Below are 19,507 nucleotides of genomic sequence, written 5' to 3' on the forward strand. Positions count from 1 at the left end.
TGGATTTTATTTATGCATTGTTTAAACTTAATTATAGGAGCTAGTTCTTCATCTAACACTCTGAGTTAGGAGTAGCAGGTTTTAATGCTTTCATTTTTCAGAAAATAAAATCCAGACCCCAAGACAGGAAGATATCATAAATCCAGATTTCCTAGCCTCCAGTTCTACATTTTCTTTCCCAGTGAACACAGTTTGTTTTTTGGTTAGGTCATGGGAATCATCCTTCTAATTATCCCTCATGGGTAAGGTAAGCAATGGGAACAATGAACTACTGTGACATGTTATCAATTTGAAGACTGGCTAAAGGGAAGGAGGAAATTAAATATCCACTGCCACTGTTTTCTGCAGTTAATCATTTGCAAGGACAATTAACGGTTACTTCTTATCTATGCCACCCGCTCATTTTTACCTGACCAGCCAGGCACCAATCACATTGCTGGAACTCAGAGGATTTTAAGCTGAGCACTTGCTTGAAAGGCAAGGATGTTGTGATAAATGCTGTTGTAGAGAGAGCTAAGAATATCTGAGATCAAAGGTAACTCATTCTGAGAGAAAGAAATCAAGGCAACACTATGGAGTCTGTCTCTCATTCAGAAACCTACAGGTAAGTAATTTACTAAGCACTCAGATAACCTTAAGGAAGAGCCCGATGTTTTTGTCTGAAGAGTGAAGGCTTCAAAGGATAAGGCAGAGAGAAATAATCAAGTGTCTGTTCATCAGAAATCTTTTCAGGATTCCTGTGTTTTGTGGTAGAAAGAAAACAGTTTGTGGGACTTGAAAAGTATTTAAAAATTTTTGAAGTCTTGATTATTTACTTATAGATGGGGAAGAGAATAATGCCTGCCAATGAAGTAAATTGTAAAGTAAATCAGGAGTGTAAGATGCTATTTTTACTGATTCTAAAATATGTGTGTTTGTTAGTTTTCTGCCTATGTCTCACGTCTGGAAGAAGAAGCTGGAAGTAACTCATATTTGCTGGAAAGACAAGGGTGGTCCAGTGAGAAAGTAGGACACAGGAGGTCTGGTTTTCAGAGCCTACATTCAGCAAACGTGTTAGGTTTCTCTTTGGCAATTTCATCCACCTGTCATCAGTCTTTGAAAGCAAAGATTTGTAGATAATAAGTGGTTACTGGTAACCCTCTATTCAGTCTTTTAAGCAAGAAATCATAGTCTTCCTCACCTCTTTTCTCTCCCTCACCTTCTGTAATTGGCATTGTTCTCTTCTGCCTTGGAGTGCTCTTCTACCTTGGTTGAGCATGGCATAGTTGCATTTTGGTTGCCAATTCATTCATTCACTCACTCCTTTCCTTGGTTGCATCCTGTTCTGACTTAAACTGGTAGTAAAAGGAGAGCAAAAGTAAAGTAACTAGAATAAGCAGAAGCATTAAAAAAAAAGAAACAAAACCAAAAACTCAGAATGGATCTCAGACAAACAGAAGAACTAAAACTATGAAACACCTTGAAGAAATCACAGGAGTAAATCTTCACGTTGAGTTAGGCAATAGTTTCTTTGATATATAAACAACAACATTTAAAAATAAATAAAAATTCATCTAAATTAAAAGTATTTGTGCTTCAAAAGATAATATCAAGAATAAATGGAAATCCCACAGAATGACAAGTGACTTGTATCCAGAATATAAAAAGATGTCATACAACTTAGAAACAGAAAGACGATTAACCCAATTAGAAATGAGCAAATGATTTTAATAGAGATTTCTTTAAAGAAGATATCTGTATAATAATAAGTACATACAAATATTCATCAGTAGGCATTAGAGAAATGTAAATCAAACCCACAATAAGGTACTACTTCATACATACTAAGGTGGCTAAATTAAAAAGGACAACCAATTGCAAGTGTTGAGGGATAATGGGGAGAAACTGAAGCCCTCATTCACTGATGCTGGGAATGTAAAATGATGTAGTCACTTTGGAAAATTATTTGGCAGCTCATCAACATATTAAACCTAGAGTCACTGTATGATCCAGCAATTCTAGTCCGAGAAAAAAGGAAATACACCCACGAAAAAAAGAAAACAAGTGTCTACACACAAAAAATGTACATGAATGTCCATAGCAGAATTATTCCTAATAGCTCAAAAGTGGAAACAATGCAAATGTCCATCAGCTAAAGAATGGATAAACAAAAAGTGGAATAGTCATATAGCAGAATACTCTTCAATCATAAAAAGGAATGAAGCACTGAAGTTATGATAGCGATGAGCCCTAAAACATTATACTAAGTGAAGGAAGCCAGGCACAAAACCCCACATACTATATGATTCCATTTACATGAAGAGTCTAGAATAGATAGATCCACAGAGACAGAAAGTAAGTTAGTGGTCTCCAGGGCTTGGGAGGGAGACAGAAATGGGGAATGACTGCTAATAGGTATAGCGTTTCTTTGGGAGTGATAAAAATATTCAAAAATCAGATGATGGTAATGGCTATACAACTCTGGAAATGTACTAAAAGCCACAATGAGGTGGCCAAAGTATTGGAGTTTCACCTTCAGCGTCAGTCCTTCTAATGAACACCTAGGACTGATATTCTTTAGGATGGACTGGTTGGATCTCCTTGCAGTCCAAGGGACTCTCAAGAGTCTTCTCTAACACCAAAGTTCAAAAGCATCAACTCTTCGGTGCTCAGCTCTCTTTATAGTCCAACTCTCACATCCATACATGACCACTGGAAAAACCATAGCCTTGACTAGACTTTGTTGGCAAAGTAATGTCTCTGCTTTTTAATATGCTAGCTAGGTTGGTCATAACTTTCCTTCCAAGGAGTAAGCGTCTTTTAATTTCATGGCTGCAATCACCATCTGCAGTGATTTTGGAGCCCCCCAAAATAAAGTCAGCCACTGTTTCCCCATCTATCTGCCATGAAGTGGTGGGACTGGATGACATGATCTTAGTTTTCTGAATGGTGAACACTATTCATTGTAAAAATTCATCTTTCTACCCTTACTTGAAATGCTACCTTTATCACATAACAAACTGTGTATACATTTGGGAAAAAAAGAGAGTTAAGCTGCTGCGTACAATGTGAGAGGTACTATAAGCTCCCCCCTAGCAGGGAGCAAAGTGAAAGCTTTGGGAAAAATAGCGAGAAAACTGCTTTGACTTAAGTGAGCACCTGCTGACAATTAGTATAATTGAGGATTAATGGTAATATGAAGCCATCTCAATCTATGTCAGGTTTTAGAGTAAAAAGTGAAATTTTGTATTTTACTAAAAGTTAATTTCATATATCAGGCTTCCCATGTGACTCAGTGGTAAAGAGTGATAAACAAGCAGGAGATGCAGGTTTGATCCCTGGGTTGGGAAGATACTCTGGAGAAGGAAATGGTAACCCACTCCAGTATTCTTGCCTGGGAAATGCCACTGACAGAGGAGTCTGGCAGGCTACAGTCCATGTGATCACAAAGAGTTGGACGTGACATAGTGATTAAACAACAACAATTTTATATATCACTTTAGATATAAGGACTATTTTAAAGTAAGCTAGGGGTATGTGAGGTTTTATCCCACAATCATAGGGTAAAAATGACACAATAGGGCTGGCCATTAAAGAGGTCTCTGATTAATGAATGACCAGAACCAAGAAAAACACCAGCAATGCCTCTCCCCTTTCCTCCTTCCTTCCTTCCTTCCTTCCTCCCCCTCTCCTCTCTTTCCCTCTCTCTTTTTCCTTTCTTTTTGGTGGCAAAACCGATGCTTTGAAAATTTTGAATTGACCCAGAGGATTACTGTTCTTGTTGATAGCTGCCATGAGAAACTTACATAGCTATAGATAAATATATAAGTTGGTAAATAATAGATAGATCAATAGGTATAACTCCTTTCCTCTATCTCATCATTTCTCACTTTTCTTTCATTTGCTTCTACTTCCCTAATTCCTGTGCCATTTCCTTGTTCAGAGCATCTCCACTGGTTTATCTGGTCAACTGCAATAATTTTCTTAATCTCCCTGTCTCCTCTCTCTGTCTCTTTCAATCTATCTTGTTCACAGCTGTCATAGTGATCCCAAAAGCACAGTAATCATGTCACTTAAAAAAATCAGTGGCTGTCCATTTCCTATCCAAACTCCTAATCTTGGCACTGAAAACTCAATAAATCCCAGTTCTAACCAGTCCATCTTTCACCATTTTGTCTCCTTCACACATTCCTTACCTGCCAAAAAAAAAAAAATGGAAGCACTAATTATTGTTGCCCACAAATAATCTTTATCTTCTATACCTACTGCTATGTTTTTCTATATTTTCATTTTTGACATAAAATGTCTTGCATCCAATGCTTCCAATTTCATAGCAGTATCTGCCACCTCAGATGCAGCCATGTCCATAAAGCCCACTCCCATTTCTTTACCTGGCATTAACTATCCTCCTGAACATGCTCCTGAAACAGATATATGCTATTTATTATTGAAAATTTTGGAGCCCCAAAAAATAAAGTCTGACACTGTTTCCACTGTTTCCCCATCTATTTGCCATGAAGTGATGGAACCAGATGCCATGATCTTAGTTTTCTGAATGTTGACCTTTAAGCCAACTTTTCCACTCTCCTCTTTCACTTTCATCAAGAGGCTTTTTAGTTCCTCTTCACTTTCTGCCATAAGGGTGGTGTCATCTACATATCTGAGGTTATTGATATTTCTCCCGGCAATCTTGATTCCAGCTTGTGCTTCTTCCAGCCCAGCGTTTCTCATGATATACTCTGCAAATAAGTGGAGAAACAGTGGAAACAATGTCAGACTTCATTTTTTTGGACTCCAAAATCACTGCAGATGGTGATTGCAGCCATGAAATTAAAAGACGTTTACCCCTTGGAAGGAAAGTTATGACCAACCCAGCTAGCATATTAAAAAGCAGAGACATTACTTTGCCAACAAAGATCCATCTAGTCAAGGCTATGGTTTTTCCAGTGGTCGTGTGAGAGTTGGATTGTGAGGAAAGCTGAGCGCCAAAAACTTGATGCTTTTGAACTGTGGTGTTGGAGAAGGCTCTTGAGAATCCCTTGGACTGCAAGGAGATCCAACCAGTCCATCCTGAAGGATATCAGTCCTGGGTGTTCATTGAAAGGACTGATGCTGAGGCTGAAACTCCAATACTTGGGTCACCTCATGCGAAGAGATGACTCATTGGAAAAGACCCTGATGCTGGGAGGGACTGGGGGCAGGAGGAGAAGGGAATGGCAGAGGATGAGATGGCTGGATGGCATCACCGACTTGATGGACGTGAGCTTAGGTAAACTCCGGGAGTTGGTGATGGACAGGGAGGCCTGGTGTGCTGCGATTCATGGGGTCGCAATGAGTTGGACACGACTGAGAGACTGATCTGAACTGAACTGATTGCAATTATTTGTGCTTAATGTTTTATCTTCTACACTCAGTTGTAATCTCCTTGAAGGGATGGTTCCTATGAGATTTTTTTGTAGCCCTTTACAAGGGGAAATTCAATAACTATTTATTAGGATGAGTTCTTCCAACAGAGAGATATTGAGGAAACATCAGATCACGCATCCTCCAAGAGTTCCACATGCGGCCCTTGATACAAAGAGGAAAACAGCAGCCAGGCCCTTCTCTGGGCTGTGGAAAGTCTCTGATCCAACTCTGTTACAAATGACCTTGGTCGCTGGTCTGTTGGCTTCTGTTCTTGGTGAGTAATGGGAAAATGAGGTCAGACTGTCACCATGCAACTGAGTTCATCCGCACATCCTATTTTAAGGGTTGTCTAAAAGATACCCATCTTTAACACTGTGGAGTGTAATTGACCACTTGAAATTTAGGGAAATTTATTATAACCCCTTACGTTCCCCCAGCACTAAAGGTTTACTTATGGTCACTTTTAATACTCCTTTTTAGAACTTTCTCTCCAGGGACTCTTCAAATGATCTAACCTCAAAATACATCATGATTTGGAGTAAACACGTATTACCTGCCACCTGACCATGGAAAGCTTTCATTGCCTGTGTGGTTCTTCAGAAAGGAGTGAATTGGGTGTAATTATGCTGAGGCTCCCATCCCTTTATTTAATTATTCCAAGGGAGGTACTATTAAGGCTTCATTTTTTAAGGATTTAATGAATCTCTACCTTGTGATGCTTTTTGAAAAACATTTTATTTTCAAATACATAGTCTATTCAAAATCAAGGGTAAAATAGATAGCTGGTGAGAAGTAGCTATGTAACACAGGGAACCAAGCCTGGCACTCTGTGATGACCTAGAGGGGTGGGATGGGGAGAGAGGATATATGTATAACTATGGCTGATTACATTGTTGTATGGCAGAAACCAACACAACATTGTAAACAATTTTCCTCCAATTAAAAAACAAGTTTAAAAAAGAGCTAGTAGAGGGAAAAAAAGAAAAAGAACAAAATCCCAAAGGTCCAAAAGGACATAAGGAAATATCTCCTCATTTCTGACTCCTGAGCTAACTAATCTTATATAATGCTATTATTGCTAGAATATATATTATTTCTCAGGCAAGAAGATAGGATTACATGGCAAGGTATAAATGCCAGTGTTCTGAATATGTAGATTGGGGAATCTAATAGAATGATGGAATTCGGGTCTGTTCATCCATTTTCTGACAAATTATCACGTATACAGGAGAGGAAGGATGAACTTTTTCTGCCGTTTCCCATTATTATTGTCATTGTTATCAAACAACAAACATGCATTATGGATTGTCTACTGTGTTCACTGAACAGCGGGCTGATAGGAGTCATGAAAAAAAGAGCATGATCTCTGCTCTAAAAGTCCTATTATTGAATCACTGAGGTGCTATGTCCTAATCTATAACTTGATTCTCCTTGTCATTTTGGTACCCAGGAGATTGTGGTCCTCCACCTGATTTACAGTTTGCTTCTCCAAATAACAAGTTGAATAACAAAGACTTCAAAACTGGAACTACACTGAAGTACACCTGCCTGCCTGGTTATAGCAGAATCGGTTCCAGTTCAGTTACTTGTAATGATAGAGGCTCATGGGACTATCGTGTTTTTTGTGCTAGTAGGTATTAAAGTTTATTTTTCTCACCTGTCAGTTCAGTAGCTCAGTTCTGTCTGACTCTTTGAGACCCCATGGACTGCAGAACCCCATGCTTCCCTGTCCATCACTAACGCTCAGAACTTGCTCAAACTCATGTTCATCGAGTTGGTGATACCATCCAGCCATCTCATCCTCTGTCATCCTCTTCTCCTGCCTTCAATCTTTCCCCACATCAGGGTCTTTTCCAATGAGTCAGTTCTTCCATCAGGTGGCCAAAGTATTGGAGTTTCAGCTTCAGCATCAGTCCTTTCAATGAATATTCAGGACTAAGTTTTTTTAGGATGGACTGCTTGGATCTCCTTGCAGTCCAAGGGACTCTCAAGCATCTTCTCCAACACCACAGTTCAAAAACATCAATTCTTCAGCGCTCAGCTTTCTTTGTAGTCCAACTCTCACATCCATACATGACTACTGTACTTTTGTTTTATGGGGGGAAAGTTCTCTTAGGAACTTTTTTTTTTTCCAGTGAGAACATCATCTTTTTTTAAGTTTTTTTTTTTCCATTTATTTTTATTAGTTGGAGGCTAATTACTTTACAATATTGTAGTGGTTTTTGTCATACATTGACATGAATCAGCCATGGACTTACATGTATTCCCCATCCCGATCCCCCCTCCCACCTCCCTCTCCACCCGATTCCTCTGGGTCTTCCCAGTGCACCAGGCCCGGGCACTTGTCTCATGCATCCAGCCTGGGCTGGAGATCTGTTTCACCCTAGATAATATACATGTTTTGACCCTGTATATATATATATATATATATATATATATTCTATATATATATATATATTCTATATATTCTCTGTATATAGAGAGAATATACCTGTTCTCTCTAAACATCCCTCCCTCACCTTCTCCTACAGAGTCCAAAATTCTGTTCTGTACATCTGTGTCTCTTTTTCTGTTTTGCATATAGGGTTATTGTTACCATCTTTCTAAATTCCATATATATGTGTTAGTATGCTGTATTGGTCTTTATCTTTCTGGCTTACTTCACTCTGTATAATGGGCTGCAGTTTCATCCATCTCATTAGAACTGATTCAAATGAATTCTTTTTAATGGCTGAGTAATATTCCATGGTGTGTATGTACCACAGCTTCCTTATCCATTCGTCTGCTGATGGGCATCTAGGTTGCTTCCATGTCCTGGCTATCATAAACAGTGCTGCAATGAACATTGGGGTGCACGTGTTTCTTTCAGATCTGGTTTCCTCAGTGTGTATGCCCAGAAGTGGGATTGCTGGGCTGGAACTTAATAGATTTTTTAATTCAAAGACTACTTTGATGAAAGTAGTCTTCAAAATTAACATTACCTATAGTATTTGGAGCCAGTCAGTTGGAAATATACGCAGACATTTTGCTAACAATAAAAATAAAGAATTTTTCCCCTTCTTCTGTTTCCCTGTGACCAAGAACATATATTTTTAGAACATATTTACATGGATAACTTGTTCATCCTTTATTATCACAATGATCTAACTGAGCCACCAAATCTGAGAATATTTTTTCTTCTTTAAAAAGTTCTTAAAATATTCAAAAAATGGGATAGATGTTTACTTTTATTTTTCCTCAAAATATAAAGTTCAGTAAGTCAAGGTTAGAAATAAGTTTTGAAAACATTTTCTGTGTTTATGTGGAAGAAACAGTTAAAGCTAATCAGTCAGACTTCTCCCCACCCCCAAACTTTGTCAGTAATTGTAATCAGTCATTATTTTCATTTTCCTCCTAGAGAAGCAATGCAGAAACCTAGGAGACTTACCCAATGGGAAAGTGGAAGTTAAGACAGATTTTCTTTTTGGTTCAACTATAGAATTCAGCTGCTCAGAGGGGTAAGTATAAGGCAACCCAGAAGCAATATTTTTCTTTTCAATTAATTTTTTATAAGTAGATAATGCATTCACGTGTTTCAAAAATAAAATGATATAAAAGGTATCACCCAGAATTCTTACTTCCTGTCCATCTCATTCCTCTCTGCCCTCTGACAGGCAGTGACTTTAGTTTCTGATTTATCTTTTTAGTTTTTACATATGTGAATACAAATGAGTACTTTATTACACAGAAAACAGCTGACTGCCCTTGTTAGCTTGAACCTTGCTTTTATTTTGTTCACTTCACAATATTGCCATGGATTGAATGTATCCTTCCCAAATTTATGTGTTGAACCCTGACTTCCAGTGTGATAGTATTTGGAGATAAGGCCTTGGGAAGTTAATTAAGTCACAAGAGTGGAGCCGACATGATGGGATTAGGGCCAATATAAGAAGAAACACAGAGCTCGTTTCCTTTCTGTCTGTCCGCACCATGTGAGGACACAGCACGAGGACTGCCCCTTATAATCCAGGAGCAGGTTCTTGCTGGAACATGATCCTGCTGGTGTCCTGATCTCCAACTTCCAGAACTGTGAGAAGTAAATTTCTGTTGCTTAAACCATCAATCTATGCTATTCCGTTATAGCACCTTGGACTAAGATAAATACTACTGGAGATCTTTGCTATTCATGTGCTGTTTCCTCATTCTGCACATATATGTTTACAACTATATAGTTTTCCAGTGGATGAATCATAACTTATCATAGTTTATTTAATGGTTCCTATTGATAGAATTTGTGAGTTTCTATTCTTGTGTTATTACCTACAATGCCCTGATGCATAATTTTCTGTACATGATAATTTACATTCATGCAGTTATGTCTGTAGGAAAAATTCCCAGAAGTAAGATTACTGGATCACAGAGAACATACTTTAAAATATTGATAAATATTGCTAAATTTCTCTTCACAGACTTTGTACAATTTTGTAATGCAAACAAACATCTAATTTTCCACCATCTCTTCAATTTCAGATTGCCCATTTAGATGAGAAAATAAACCTTCCTTGTAGTTTTTTAAAACTTATTAATTTGAGATGTGTAGGTTGATATGCAGTCACAAGAAACAGTAAAGAAAGATTCTATACATTATTGTTCCAGCTTGTCCCAGTGGTGACATCTTTCGTGGCTGTAGTACAGGATCACAATCAAGAAATCGACCTTAATATAATTCATTCACCTTATTCAGATTTCATTTCTCTCTCTGTGTGTGAGACTTTATTGCTGAGACCATATTCCATGGTATGAAATTTGTTTAGCCATTCACCTGTTGAAAACATTTGCATACAGGTTTTGTGTGTGTGTGTATGTGAACTTAAGTCTTCATTTTTTTCTGGGATAGATACATAGGTGGGTCATATAATAGTCACACATTTAATTTTTAAAGGAAATTGCCTGTTTTCCAGAGAGGTGGAACCAATTTATGTTCCCAGCAGCAATGTCAGACTAATCCGTACCATCCACATCAGCATTTGATGTTGCCAATTATTGCGACACTTTGATAGGTGTGGTAATATCTCACTGTGGTTTTAATTTGTATTTCTGTCATAGACATTGATGTTGAACTTCTTTTTATGTGCTTATTTTGCCATTTGTATCCTCTTCTGTGATTGTTGTTCAGTCATTCAGTTGTGTCTGACTCTTTGCGACCCCATGGACTGCAGCACACCAGGCTTCCCTGTCCTTCACCACCTGTGGCAGTTTGCTTAAACTTATGTCCATTGAGTCGGTGATGCCATCCAACCATCTGATCCTCTCTTGTCCCTTTTTATATCTGTTCCTATCTTTTGCCCATTTTCTAGCTGGATTGTTTAGCTTTCTACCGTTGAGTTTTGAGATTTTTTTTTTTTTTAAAATTCTGTATGCTAGTCCTTTGTTGGATATATGATTTGCTAATGTTTTCCTCTAGTTTGTAGCTTGATTTTTCATCTTTTTCCACAGATCTTTCACAGAGTTAAGGTTTTTAATTTTGGTGAGCTGCAACTTTTCAATTTTCTTTTAGGCATCATTTTATTGGTGTTAAGTCTAAGAATTTTTCACTTACTCTTTGATACTGTGTGCTTGTGTGGGTCTATTTCTGTGTTTTCATTTTGTTGCACTGGATCTATTTTTCTGCCAACACCACACTGTCTTAATTACTATAGCTACATAGGAAGTCAACGTTAGGTAGAAAAATTCCTTTCACCCCCTTTTTGTTTTTCAGAATTGTTTTAGGTATTCTAGATTCTGTGTGTTTCCATACAGCTATTAGAATAAACTTCTCTATGTCCACAACAAACTTTGCTAGAATTTTGATAAGATTTGCATTCTGTGTAGAATTTGACATCTTTAAAATGTCTAGTTTCCCAATTCATGAACGCAATACTCTTTTCCATTTACTTAAGTCTTTTAAGATTTCTTTTTCAGAATTTTGTAACTTTTAGTGCATGTTTTGTATACATATTTTATTATATTTTTATCTATATTTGTATCATTTTTTTTGGAGCAATGGTAAATGGCATTGTCTCTTAAAGTTTGGTTTTCTCATATCTGTTCTTGGTACATAGTAATATGATTGATCCTGTGTGTTGATATTTGTCCTGCTGTCTTACTGAATCCACTAAACTAGTTCTGAAAGATTTTTGTTTTGTTCTTGTAGGTCGCTTGTGATTTTCTACTTAGACATTAATGTCATCTACAAATAGAAACAGTTTTTTTTTTTTCCCCATTCACAATGTATACGTCTTTTATTTCTTTTTCTTTCCTATTGTGCTAGCTAAAACTTCTAATTCTATGTTGAACAACCATGGTGACTGTGGACACCCTTGCCTTATTCCCAATCTTGGAACAAAGCTTCAATCTTCTACCATTAAGTATGTTAGTACAGGCTTTTTTTTTTTTTTAATAGATGCTCTTTATTGAGAAGTGCTCCTCTATTCTTAGTTTACTGAGAGATTTTATCATGAAAGGTTCTGGATTTTTTAAAATGCTTTTTATTCATCACTGTGCATATGATCACATGAATTTTCTTTCTTCTTTTCTTATTTTATCCTTTTGGTATGATGGGCTACATTGAGTAGTTTTCAAGTTTTAAAACTGTTTACCTCAAATAAGTTTCATTTGGACATGATGCATCATTGTTTTTACAACTTCTTGGGTTGATTTTCTAATATTTTGCTGAGGATTTTTGTGGATACTTTTAAGAGAAATAAATTGGTCTATATTTTTCTTTTTTTTGTACTGTGTCTGAATTCGATATACAAGTAATGATACACATTATAAAGTGAGTTAAGAAGTGCTCCTTTCTCTTCAGTTTTCCAGAATGGATTGTGGAAAATAATTTTTTAAAATATCTGATAGAATTCTCCTATAAAACCATCTGGGCCTAGACATTTCTTTTTCTGTACTCTTAATATGAAGTCAATTTCTTTAATAGTTCTAGGATTACTCAAATTGTTTATTTTGACTTTGTTGCATTTTGTACTTTTCAAAGAATTATTCTTTTTCTTTTAAGTTGTTAAATTTATGAGAATAAAATTGTTCATTCTTTTATTCTCCCTTCAATGGCTGCAGGATCTGTAGTGAAATTTCATTTCATGATATTCATGATATTGCTGACTTCTGTCTTCTACCTTTATCAATCTTGCAAGAGATTTACCAATTTTATCTTTTTTTTTTTTTTTTAGAGTCAGCTTTTTGTTTCATTATTTCCTTATTGTTTTCCTGTTTTAAACTTACTGATTTCTGCTTTTGTTTCCTTTTTCCTCTTTGCTTTGGGTTTATGGCTTCTTCTTTATTCATGTTTCTTGAAGTAGGAATTTTGATTCCTGATTTGAGAACTTTTCTATTTTCCAATGTAAGCATTTATTGCTATGAATTTCCATTTCAGCACTGATTTATCTGTGTTCCACACATTCTCTTATGTCATAGTTTCATTTTTTGTGTGTGTGTGTTTAATTTCCTTTGAGACTTCCTTTTGACCATGGATTATTTAGAACTGTGCTATTTAATTTTCAATTGTTTTGACATTTTTCTCTTGTCTTCCTGTTATTTGTCTCTAGTTTAATTCCATTACAGTCAGAAAATATACATTGCATGATTTAAATTTTTATATGTCTACTGAGATTTATTTCATGGTCCAGAATATAATTTTTCCTGGTGAATTTCTCTGGGTGCTTGGGGAAAATGTGTATTCTGCTGCTGTTGAATGGCTTCCCTGTAGTCTTAATGTGCATTTTTCTATTTACAAGTGATGTTGAGCTTATTTCATATATCTAAAAGATGTTCAGCTGATGCTGAAGCTGAATCTCCAATACTTTGACCATGTGATGAGAACAAATGAAACATTGGAAAAGACCCTGATGTTGGGAAAGATTGAGGGCAGAAGGAAAAGAGGGTGACAGAGGATGAGATGGTTGGATGGTGTCACCGATTCAATGGATATGAACTTGGGTAAACTCTGGGAGATGGGGAGGGACAGGGAAACCTGGCGTACTACAGTCCATGGAGTTGCGAACAGTTGGACACAACTTGGCTACTGAACAACAACAAAAAGATATCTATATTTATTTATGTGTAAACTGACTTCAATTCCTTTGTTTCTTTTTAAATGTCAATGAATTACAGTAAATCCTTACTGTGTCATCTTTCCTTTGACTTGGCTTATAGTATTTCTTTCTTGCCAAGCAAAATGTGTGTGCCATATATGTTGAACTTATCAATCTTTTTTTTTAAAGGCTTTTGGATTTGAGTTATAGTCAAAAGGCCTTCGTTGCTTGAAGATTGTAATTACCCACAACTAATCAACTATTTTTATGGTTTGATGTTATTTAATTAATTCAGAGAGTTCAGAGGAATTAGCCAATTTTATCTTTCCCTAAATGGATTTCATATTGTCTTGCCACCATTTATTAAAGTCCATGATTAATTCAGTAATTTGTGATAACACTTTTAAAAACTATATATAATTTCCATATGAATATAGTCTATTTTTGGACTTAAACTGAATGCTTTTAGTTTGTCTATATATTCACACAACCAGTTCCTCTGTGTTTTAATTACTGAGTTTTCATATTGTGTAACATTGCTTTGAAGTATCTCCCTTACTCCTATGCTTTTCCAGGGTTTTTCTGACTATGTTTGCTTATTTGTATTTCTGTATTAACTTTAAAATTAGTTGATTTTTAATTTCTAATAAATTACATTGATTTTTTAAACTAACTTTAGGTGCACAGACACTATATGATGTTGAGCCTTCCTAACCCAGAATTTGTTATGTCTTTCCATTTGTCCTAGTCTTGTGTGTGTGTATTTCAGGATTGTTTTAAAGATTTTCCCCATTTAGATTTTATTATGTTTATTCTTTGATTTCATGTTTTATTTTTGATATTTGGAATGGTTTGTTTTATTCCATTATACCTTCAGAGAGCTTTTATCTCTATATGGTAACTATGGATTTCTATATATTAATTTTGTATCTCATCTAATATACTGAAATCACTCCTTACTTTTAATAGCATTTCAATTGTATTCTCTTGGAATTGCCTGGCAAGCAATTATGTCATCTGAAAATAATGATATTATTATTTTTGCTTTCTAATTTTTATATTTTGAATTTCTTTTTCTCATAATTATGCTAGCAATTTTATGTCAAATAAAATACTAATACTGGCCTTTGCTTTCTACTTCTTGACTTTAGCAGAAACAACTTTAGTGTTTTCCCCCCAAGTTTGGTAGGGCTCTGTCTCCACTGCTTCCCATTATATTGGACATTTTTGCTAAGAATGCTTGGTTTTTTAAAAATGTCATTGTACTGTATCAAGATGATAGTGCGTTTTTCTTCTTAGATTTATTACATCATGTATATATTAATCTGCTCAGGCTGTCACAGCAACAGAAATTTATTTTTACAGTTCTGAAGCCAGGAAGTCTTAGATTTAGGTCTGACAGCATTCAGTCACATGGCCTTCCCTCTGCACGTGCACGTGGAAGGAGAAAGAGGTTGAGACAGAGAGAGATTGAGAGAGAGAGCTCTGTGAGCTCTGTGATGTCTCTTCTTATAAGAACTCTAATCCTAGTGAATCAGGGCCCCACCCTTATCACTTAATTTAGCCTTCATTACTTCCTTACTCCAGATAGACCATACTGGGGGTGAGGGTGTCAATACATGAATTTTGGGAGGACACATATATTCAGTTTGTAACAATATATTGTATATTGATATGTTTCCTAATTTTGAAGGTTCCTTTCATTTTTTGTATAAACCTATTTGATTATGGCATGTTTCTCTTTTGAAGTGTTTTTAAATTTTGTTTATTTTATTCAGGAACTTTTTATTGATACTCAGGGTATATTGATATATAATTTTTTTTTTAAAAGTAACAAGTTCTGGAAGAATTACTGAGACTTGTTTCAAGGGCAAGAATAACAAGATGATAATCAGGAAGTTAGTGGTTTATGAGAATAAGCCAAACTCTAGTGCCAGAAGAAGGATTCAAATTAGAGGTCAAAAGTGTTTTTTTAATCAGCAATTTATCTGGCTCTTCTATTCAAATGAAACTATATAGGAAACTCAAGTATATTTTTACTTTTTTGTACTGCTTTATTTGTGGCTTGCTAGATAAAGAGTTTAAGTGGAGTTCTAAGATTCTGAATGCAAAACTTGTCATTTACTTTTTTTTTTATTAGTGATGAATATACGCCCTGTAGAAAAAGCTTAATAATATGGTTTTAAAAAATGAGTAAATAAAAGAAAACTGGAAAAATAAGGCTTTCTCCTTGATATGATGAAATTTAACTCCAAGTTGGCCTAAATGGTAATTAGTAATCAAGAGATGATTATTTTTTCATTTTTAAATGTTGAATAAAATTTCTTTTCATCCAGACCTTATTAATTGGCAATTTACATTTAGAAAAAGACAACTTCCACTAAAATCTGTGGCCTATCTTATTCAGGTATATCTTAGTTGGCTCAGCTACTAGTCATTGTGAGATCCAAGATAAAGGAGTTGACTGGAGTGACCCGCTCCCTCAGTGTATAAGTAAGTAAAGACTCCTTATGACTTGACTATAAACCTAAACCATGTTAGGTAATAAAACACCTATGCCTTTTTGTTGCTTATTGTGAACTCCATTAGAGTTTGCATCATGAGTGTTAGATTTGTCAATATGCCTTCCCTCATTATTTCTTCCTCTTCACTCATCTCAGTTGCCAAGTGTGAGCCTCCTCCAGCCATCAGCAATGGAAGGCACAATGGTGGAGATGAAGACTTCTACACATATGGTTCTTCTGTCACCTACAGCTGTGACCCTGACTTCTCAATGTTAGGCAAAGCCTCCATTTCTTGCACAGTGGAAAATAAAACAATAGGTGTCTGGTATCCAAGCCCTCCTACTTGTAAAAGTAAGTGACTACTTGTAAGTGTAAGTGACCCATAATGCTGAATATATTAAGAGAAATGGAATGATTCAAAGACAAACTAATCAAGGCAAAGTTGAATTCATTCACTTGTTCAGCTACTCTTATGCTATTATTAGTCAGAAAGCATAGGCTATACTGCAATAATAATTAATACCAAAACCAGTAGATATTTTAACAGTAAAAGCTTTGTTCTTTGTGTGTGTGTGTGTATATAAATATATACATACATGTATCAGTCAGTCAGTTCAATCGCTCAGTCGTGTCTGACTCTTTGCAACCCCATGGACTTCAGCACACCAGGCCTCCCTGTCCATCACCAACATGTAAATGTATACATATATACATTTTTATTTCTTTTAGGCTCCTTGTTAGTGTACAGCTCACCTGGGAAATCCTCTAGGGGGCAGTCATTTACATGGTAATCCAGATTGTTTATATCTTCTGACAACTCCCTCACAGAACATCCAAAATCACGTCTGTTCCGTACATCTGCATCTCTATTCCTGTTCTGCAAACAGGCTCACCTGCACCATCTTTCTTGATTCTATATATATGTGTTAATATATGATATTTGTTTTTCTTTCTAACTTATTTCACTCTGTATGACAGACTTTAGGTTCATCCACACCACTGCAAATGACCCAATTTTGTTCCTTTTTTTTCGGCTGCAGAAAATAGCACAACATTGTAAAGCAATTATGCACCAACAAATAAGTTAAGAAAAACCACAAAACTTCCACATCAGTTCATCAGGGGACGTGAACAAGTAGACAGTCCTTGTTCTTTGACTTGGAAGTGATATATCTTGCTTTTCATTAAAAATTTTGGCCAGATTAGTCCCTTTTTTCTGCCTAGTATAAATTAAATAGGTAATATAGTCTTCTGTTTCCCTGGAACAACTAGAAATAGGGGTGGACACCACACTAGTAACGTTAGCCACATATATATATATATAGGGCACAAAGTCATACCAATGTTAGTAGTTCAAAAGTAAAAGATAAGCATAGAAGATATTTTCCCCTTCATCTCTAAAAGCTATGCCAGGATCAGGAATGACTCATCTTACTGGTATAAAACACCTCTAATTGTGGCAATTAACAGACTTTAACAACACAGTGTCATTTACTGTTTTGATTTAGTACAATGCTGGGGCTAGAGAGAGAATTGTGAAGAGTTCAAAATGCCTAGAGTCTAGCTTCAAGAGCTGGAATTGACAGGACCTGAGGCTGGAAAGTTCTCAGGGCTAGGTTATGAAGGACCTTGTGTGTCTTCAGGAGTTCAGAACAAATGTGAAGGGCAGACATTGAAAGGTTTTAACCAGGGGAGTAAATGTGCTGCATTTAAAATGTAAATGTGCTGCGGAGAAGTCTGGCTGTAGGTGGGCAACAGTTTGAAGTGGGACAGAACTTAACCCATAGACATCTGCTGCAGCTATCCAGCCAAGTAGTGAGGCTGGTTTCAGCAGAGGCAATGGCAGTAGGCCTGAAGAGAAGTTGAGAAATCATGAAGGAAAGGCTGTGGGGTAGTGGGGGAGGGGAGGTTTGTTCTGTGCTTGTGATCTCTGATGCCCTGGCTACCTCTACATCACAACCATCATATCAGTACTATTGGCCACTGAACCTGAAAGTGAAACCTGCTCAGTCCTGTCTGACTCTTTGCGACCCCATGGACTGTATAGTCCATGGAATTCTCCAGGCCAGAATACTGGAGTGGGTAGCCTTTCCCAATTGGCCACTGACCCACCACCAAAATCATCCAGAGAAGAGGAAGATTTGGGGGTCTTTGGAATTTGGACTTTGGGTTTTAGATATTGATTAGGGGTTTTTAAGATATAATTGACCTATAATATTAATTTCAGGTGTACACCATAGTGATTTGATATTTGTGTATATACAGTGAAATTGATCATAATAAGTCCAGTTGACATCTTTCACCATACATAGTTACAAAATAATTTCTCTTGTGATGAGACTTTTAAGACTGTACCCTCTTTGCAACTCTCAAATATATATTTCAGTGTCATTAACTATAGACACAAGGCTGTACATCACATCCCCATGACTCATTTATATCCGAAAGTTTGTACTCTTTAGCCCACATCACTCATTTTGCCCATTGCACATTCCCACCTCTGGCAACCACCAATCTATTCTTTGTAACGATGAAATGTGTTTTTCAAATACTTTTTTCTTTGATGAGAAATTTTAGGACTTTATCCACATTGACTAACATGACAGGACGTCATTTTGCTGAGATTCCTAGGAATTAAAAGAACATACATAGAGCTTTAAAATATTTTCTTTGTATATACTTGATGTAGACTTGTATCAGGTCTCCCTGAGACCCATATATCAATAGTAATCACATCATTATCACCATTTCTCTTTTATAACTCAGATGTCCTTTTTATACTTCTTTAGATATAGTTTGTCACCCACCACGAGTTCGAAATGGAAACATTCTCTCTGGATTTGGACCCATCTATCACTACAAAGACTCTATTCTGTTCAGCTGCAAGAAAGGCTATATCCTCAATGGCAGCAGTTTAATCCGTTGTGATGCTAATAACAAGTGGCATCCTTCTCCTCCCACTTGTGAACTCAGTGAGTATGCACCAAAAGGATTTTCATAATTGGCATCTAAAGTTATCCAGGAATGAGTGTAGCATGCTCACAGGCACAAGCCCACTTAAATCCCAAGAGTCATTTTACATTAAATTAGTACTTTTCTCTAGTTTTCTCATGTCAGCAGGAAGTTTTTTTAATTCTGTTTTTTTGTTTTTCCTTTTCCTGCTAGCAATTTCTTTGTGTTATCTGAGGATTTTCTATACATGTATATCATACAGTTTTGACCCCAGTGACATCACAGACATGGCAGATTTATTTATTCCTTACAAAAATATTTCAGTAGACACCAGTAAATTGTCTCATCCTAACAAAATAAACATATTCTGAGAATTTTTTGAAAGATGGAGGTAAAATTCCTTCAAGATATTCTATTTAAAACTTTGCACAGAGATGCTCTATGGGCTGATGTTGGCCTTGATACCTTGAAGTTGTAAATACATACAGACATAAGATTACATAAGATGCAATGATACTTATGCATTGCAATGATACTTATTGCTAAAAATTATTAAGCACTTTGTATCAAGCATTGTTCTAAATGCATGACATCAATTAATTCATT

General features: G+C 36.2%; 1 protein-coding gene across 1 annotated transcript in view; it reads left to right on the top strand.

Annotated features, from left to right (window-relative positions):
* The first annotated feature begins 448 nt into the window (after positions 1 to 448).
* The window catches only part of LOC133069533 (uncharacterized), a 76,255-nt gene continuing 57,196 nt past the window's right edge, over positions 449 to 19,507 (top strand). Inside the window, exons 1-7 of the mRNA XM_061161169.1 lie at positions 449 to 604; positions 5,475 to 5,659; positions 6,836 to 7,015; positions 8,783 to 8,882; positions 15,853 to 15,938; positions 16,106 to 16,300; positions 18,739 to 18,921. Of these exons, the coding sequence (XP_061017152.1) occupies positions 573 to 604; positions 5,475 to 5,659; positions 6,836 to 7,015; positions 8,783 to 8,882; positions 15,853 to 15,938; positions 16,106 to 16,300; positions 18,739 to 18,921 (961 nt within the window). The 5' untranslated portion in view covers positions 449 to 572. The remainder of the gene's footprint in view (positions 605 to 5,474; positions 5,660 to 6,835; positions 7,016 to 8,782; positions 8,883 to 15,852; positions 15,939 to 16,105; positions 16,301 to 18,738; positions 18,922 to 19,507) is intronic.

This window comes from Dama dama, chromosome 14, assembly GCF_033118175.1.
Source record: "Dama dama isolate Ldn47 chromosome 14, ASM3311817v1, whole genome shotgun sequence".
Lineage (NCBI taxonomy): Eukaryota > Metazoa > Chordata > Mammalia > Artiodactyla > Cervidae > Dama > Dama dama.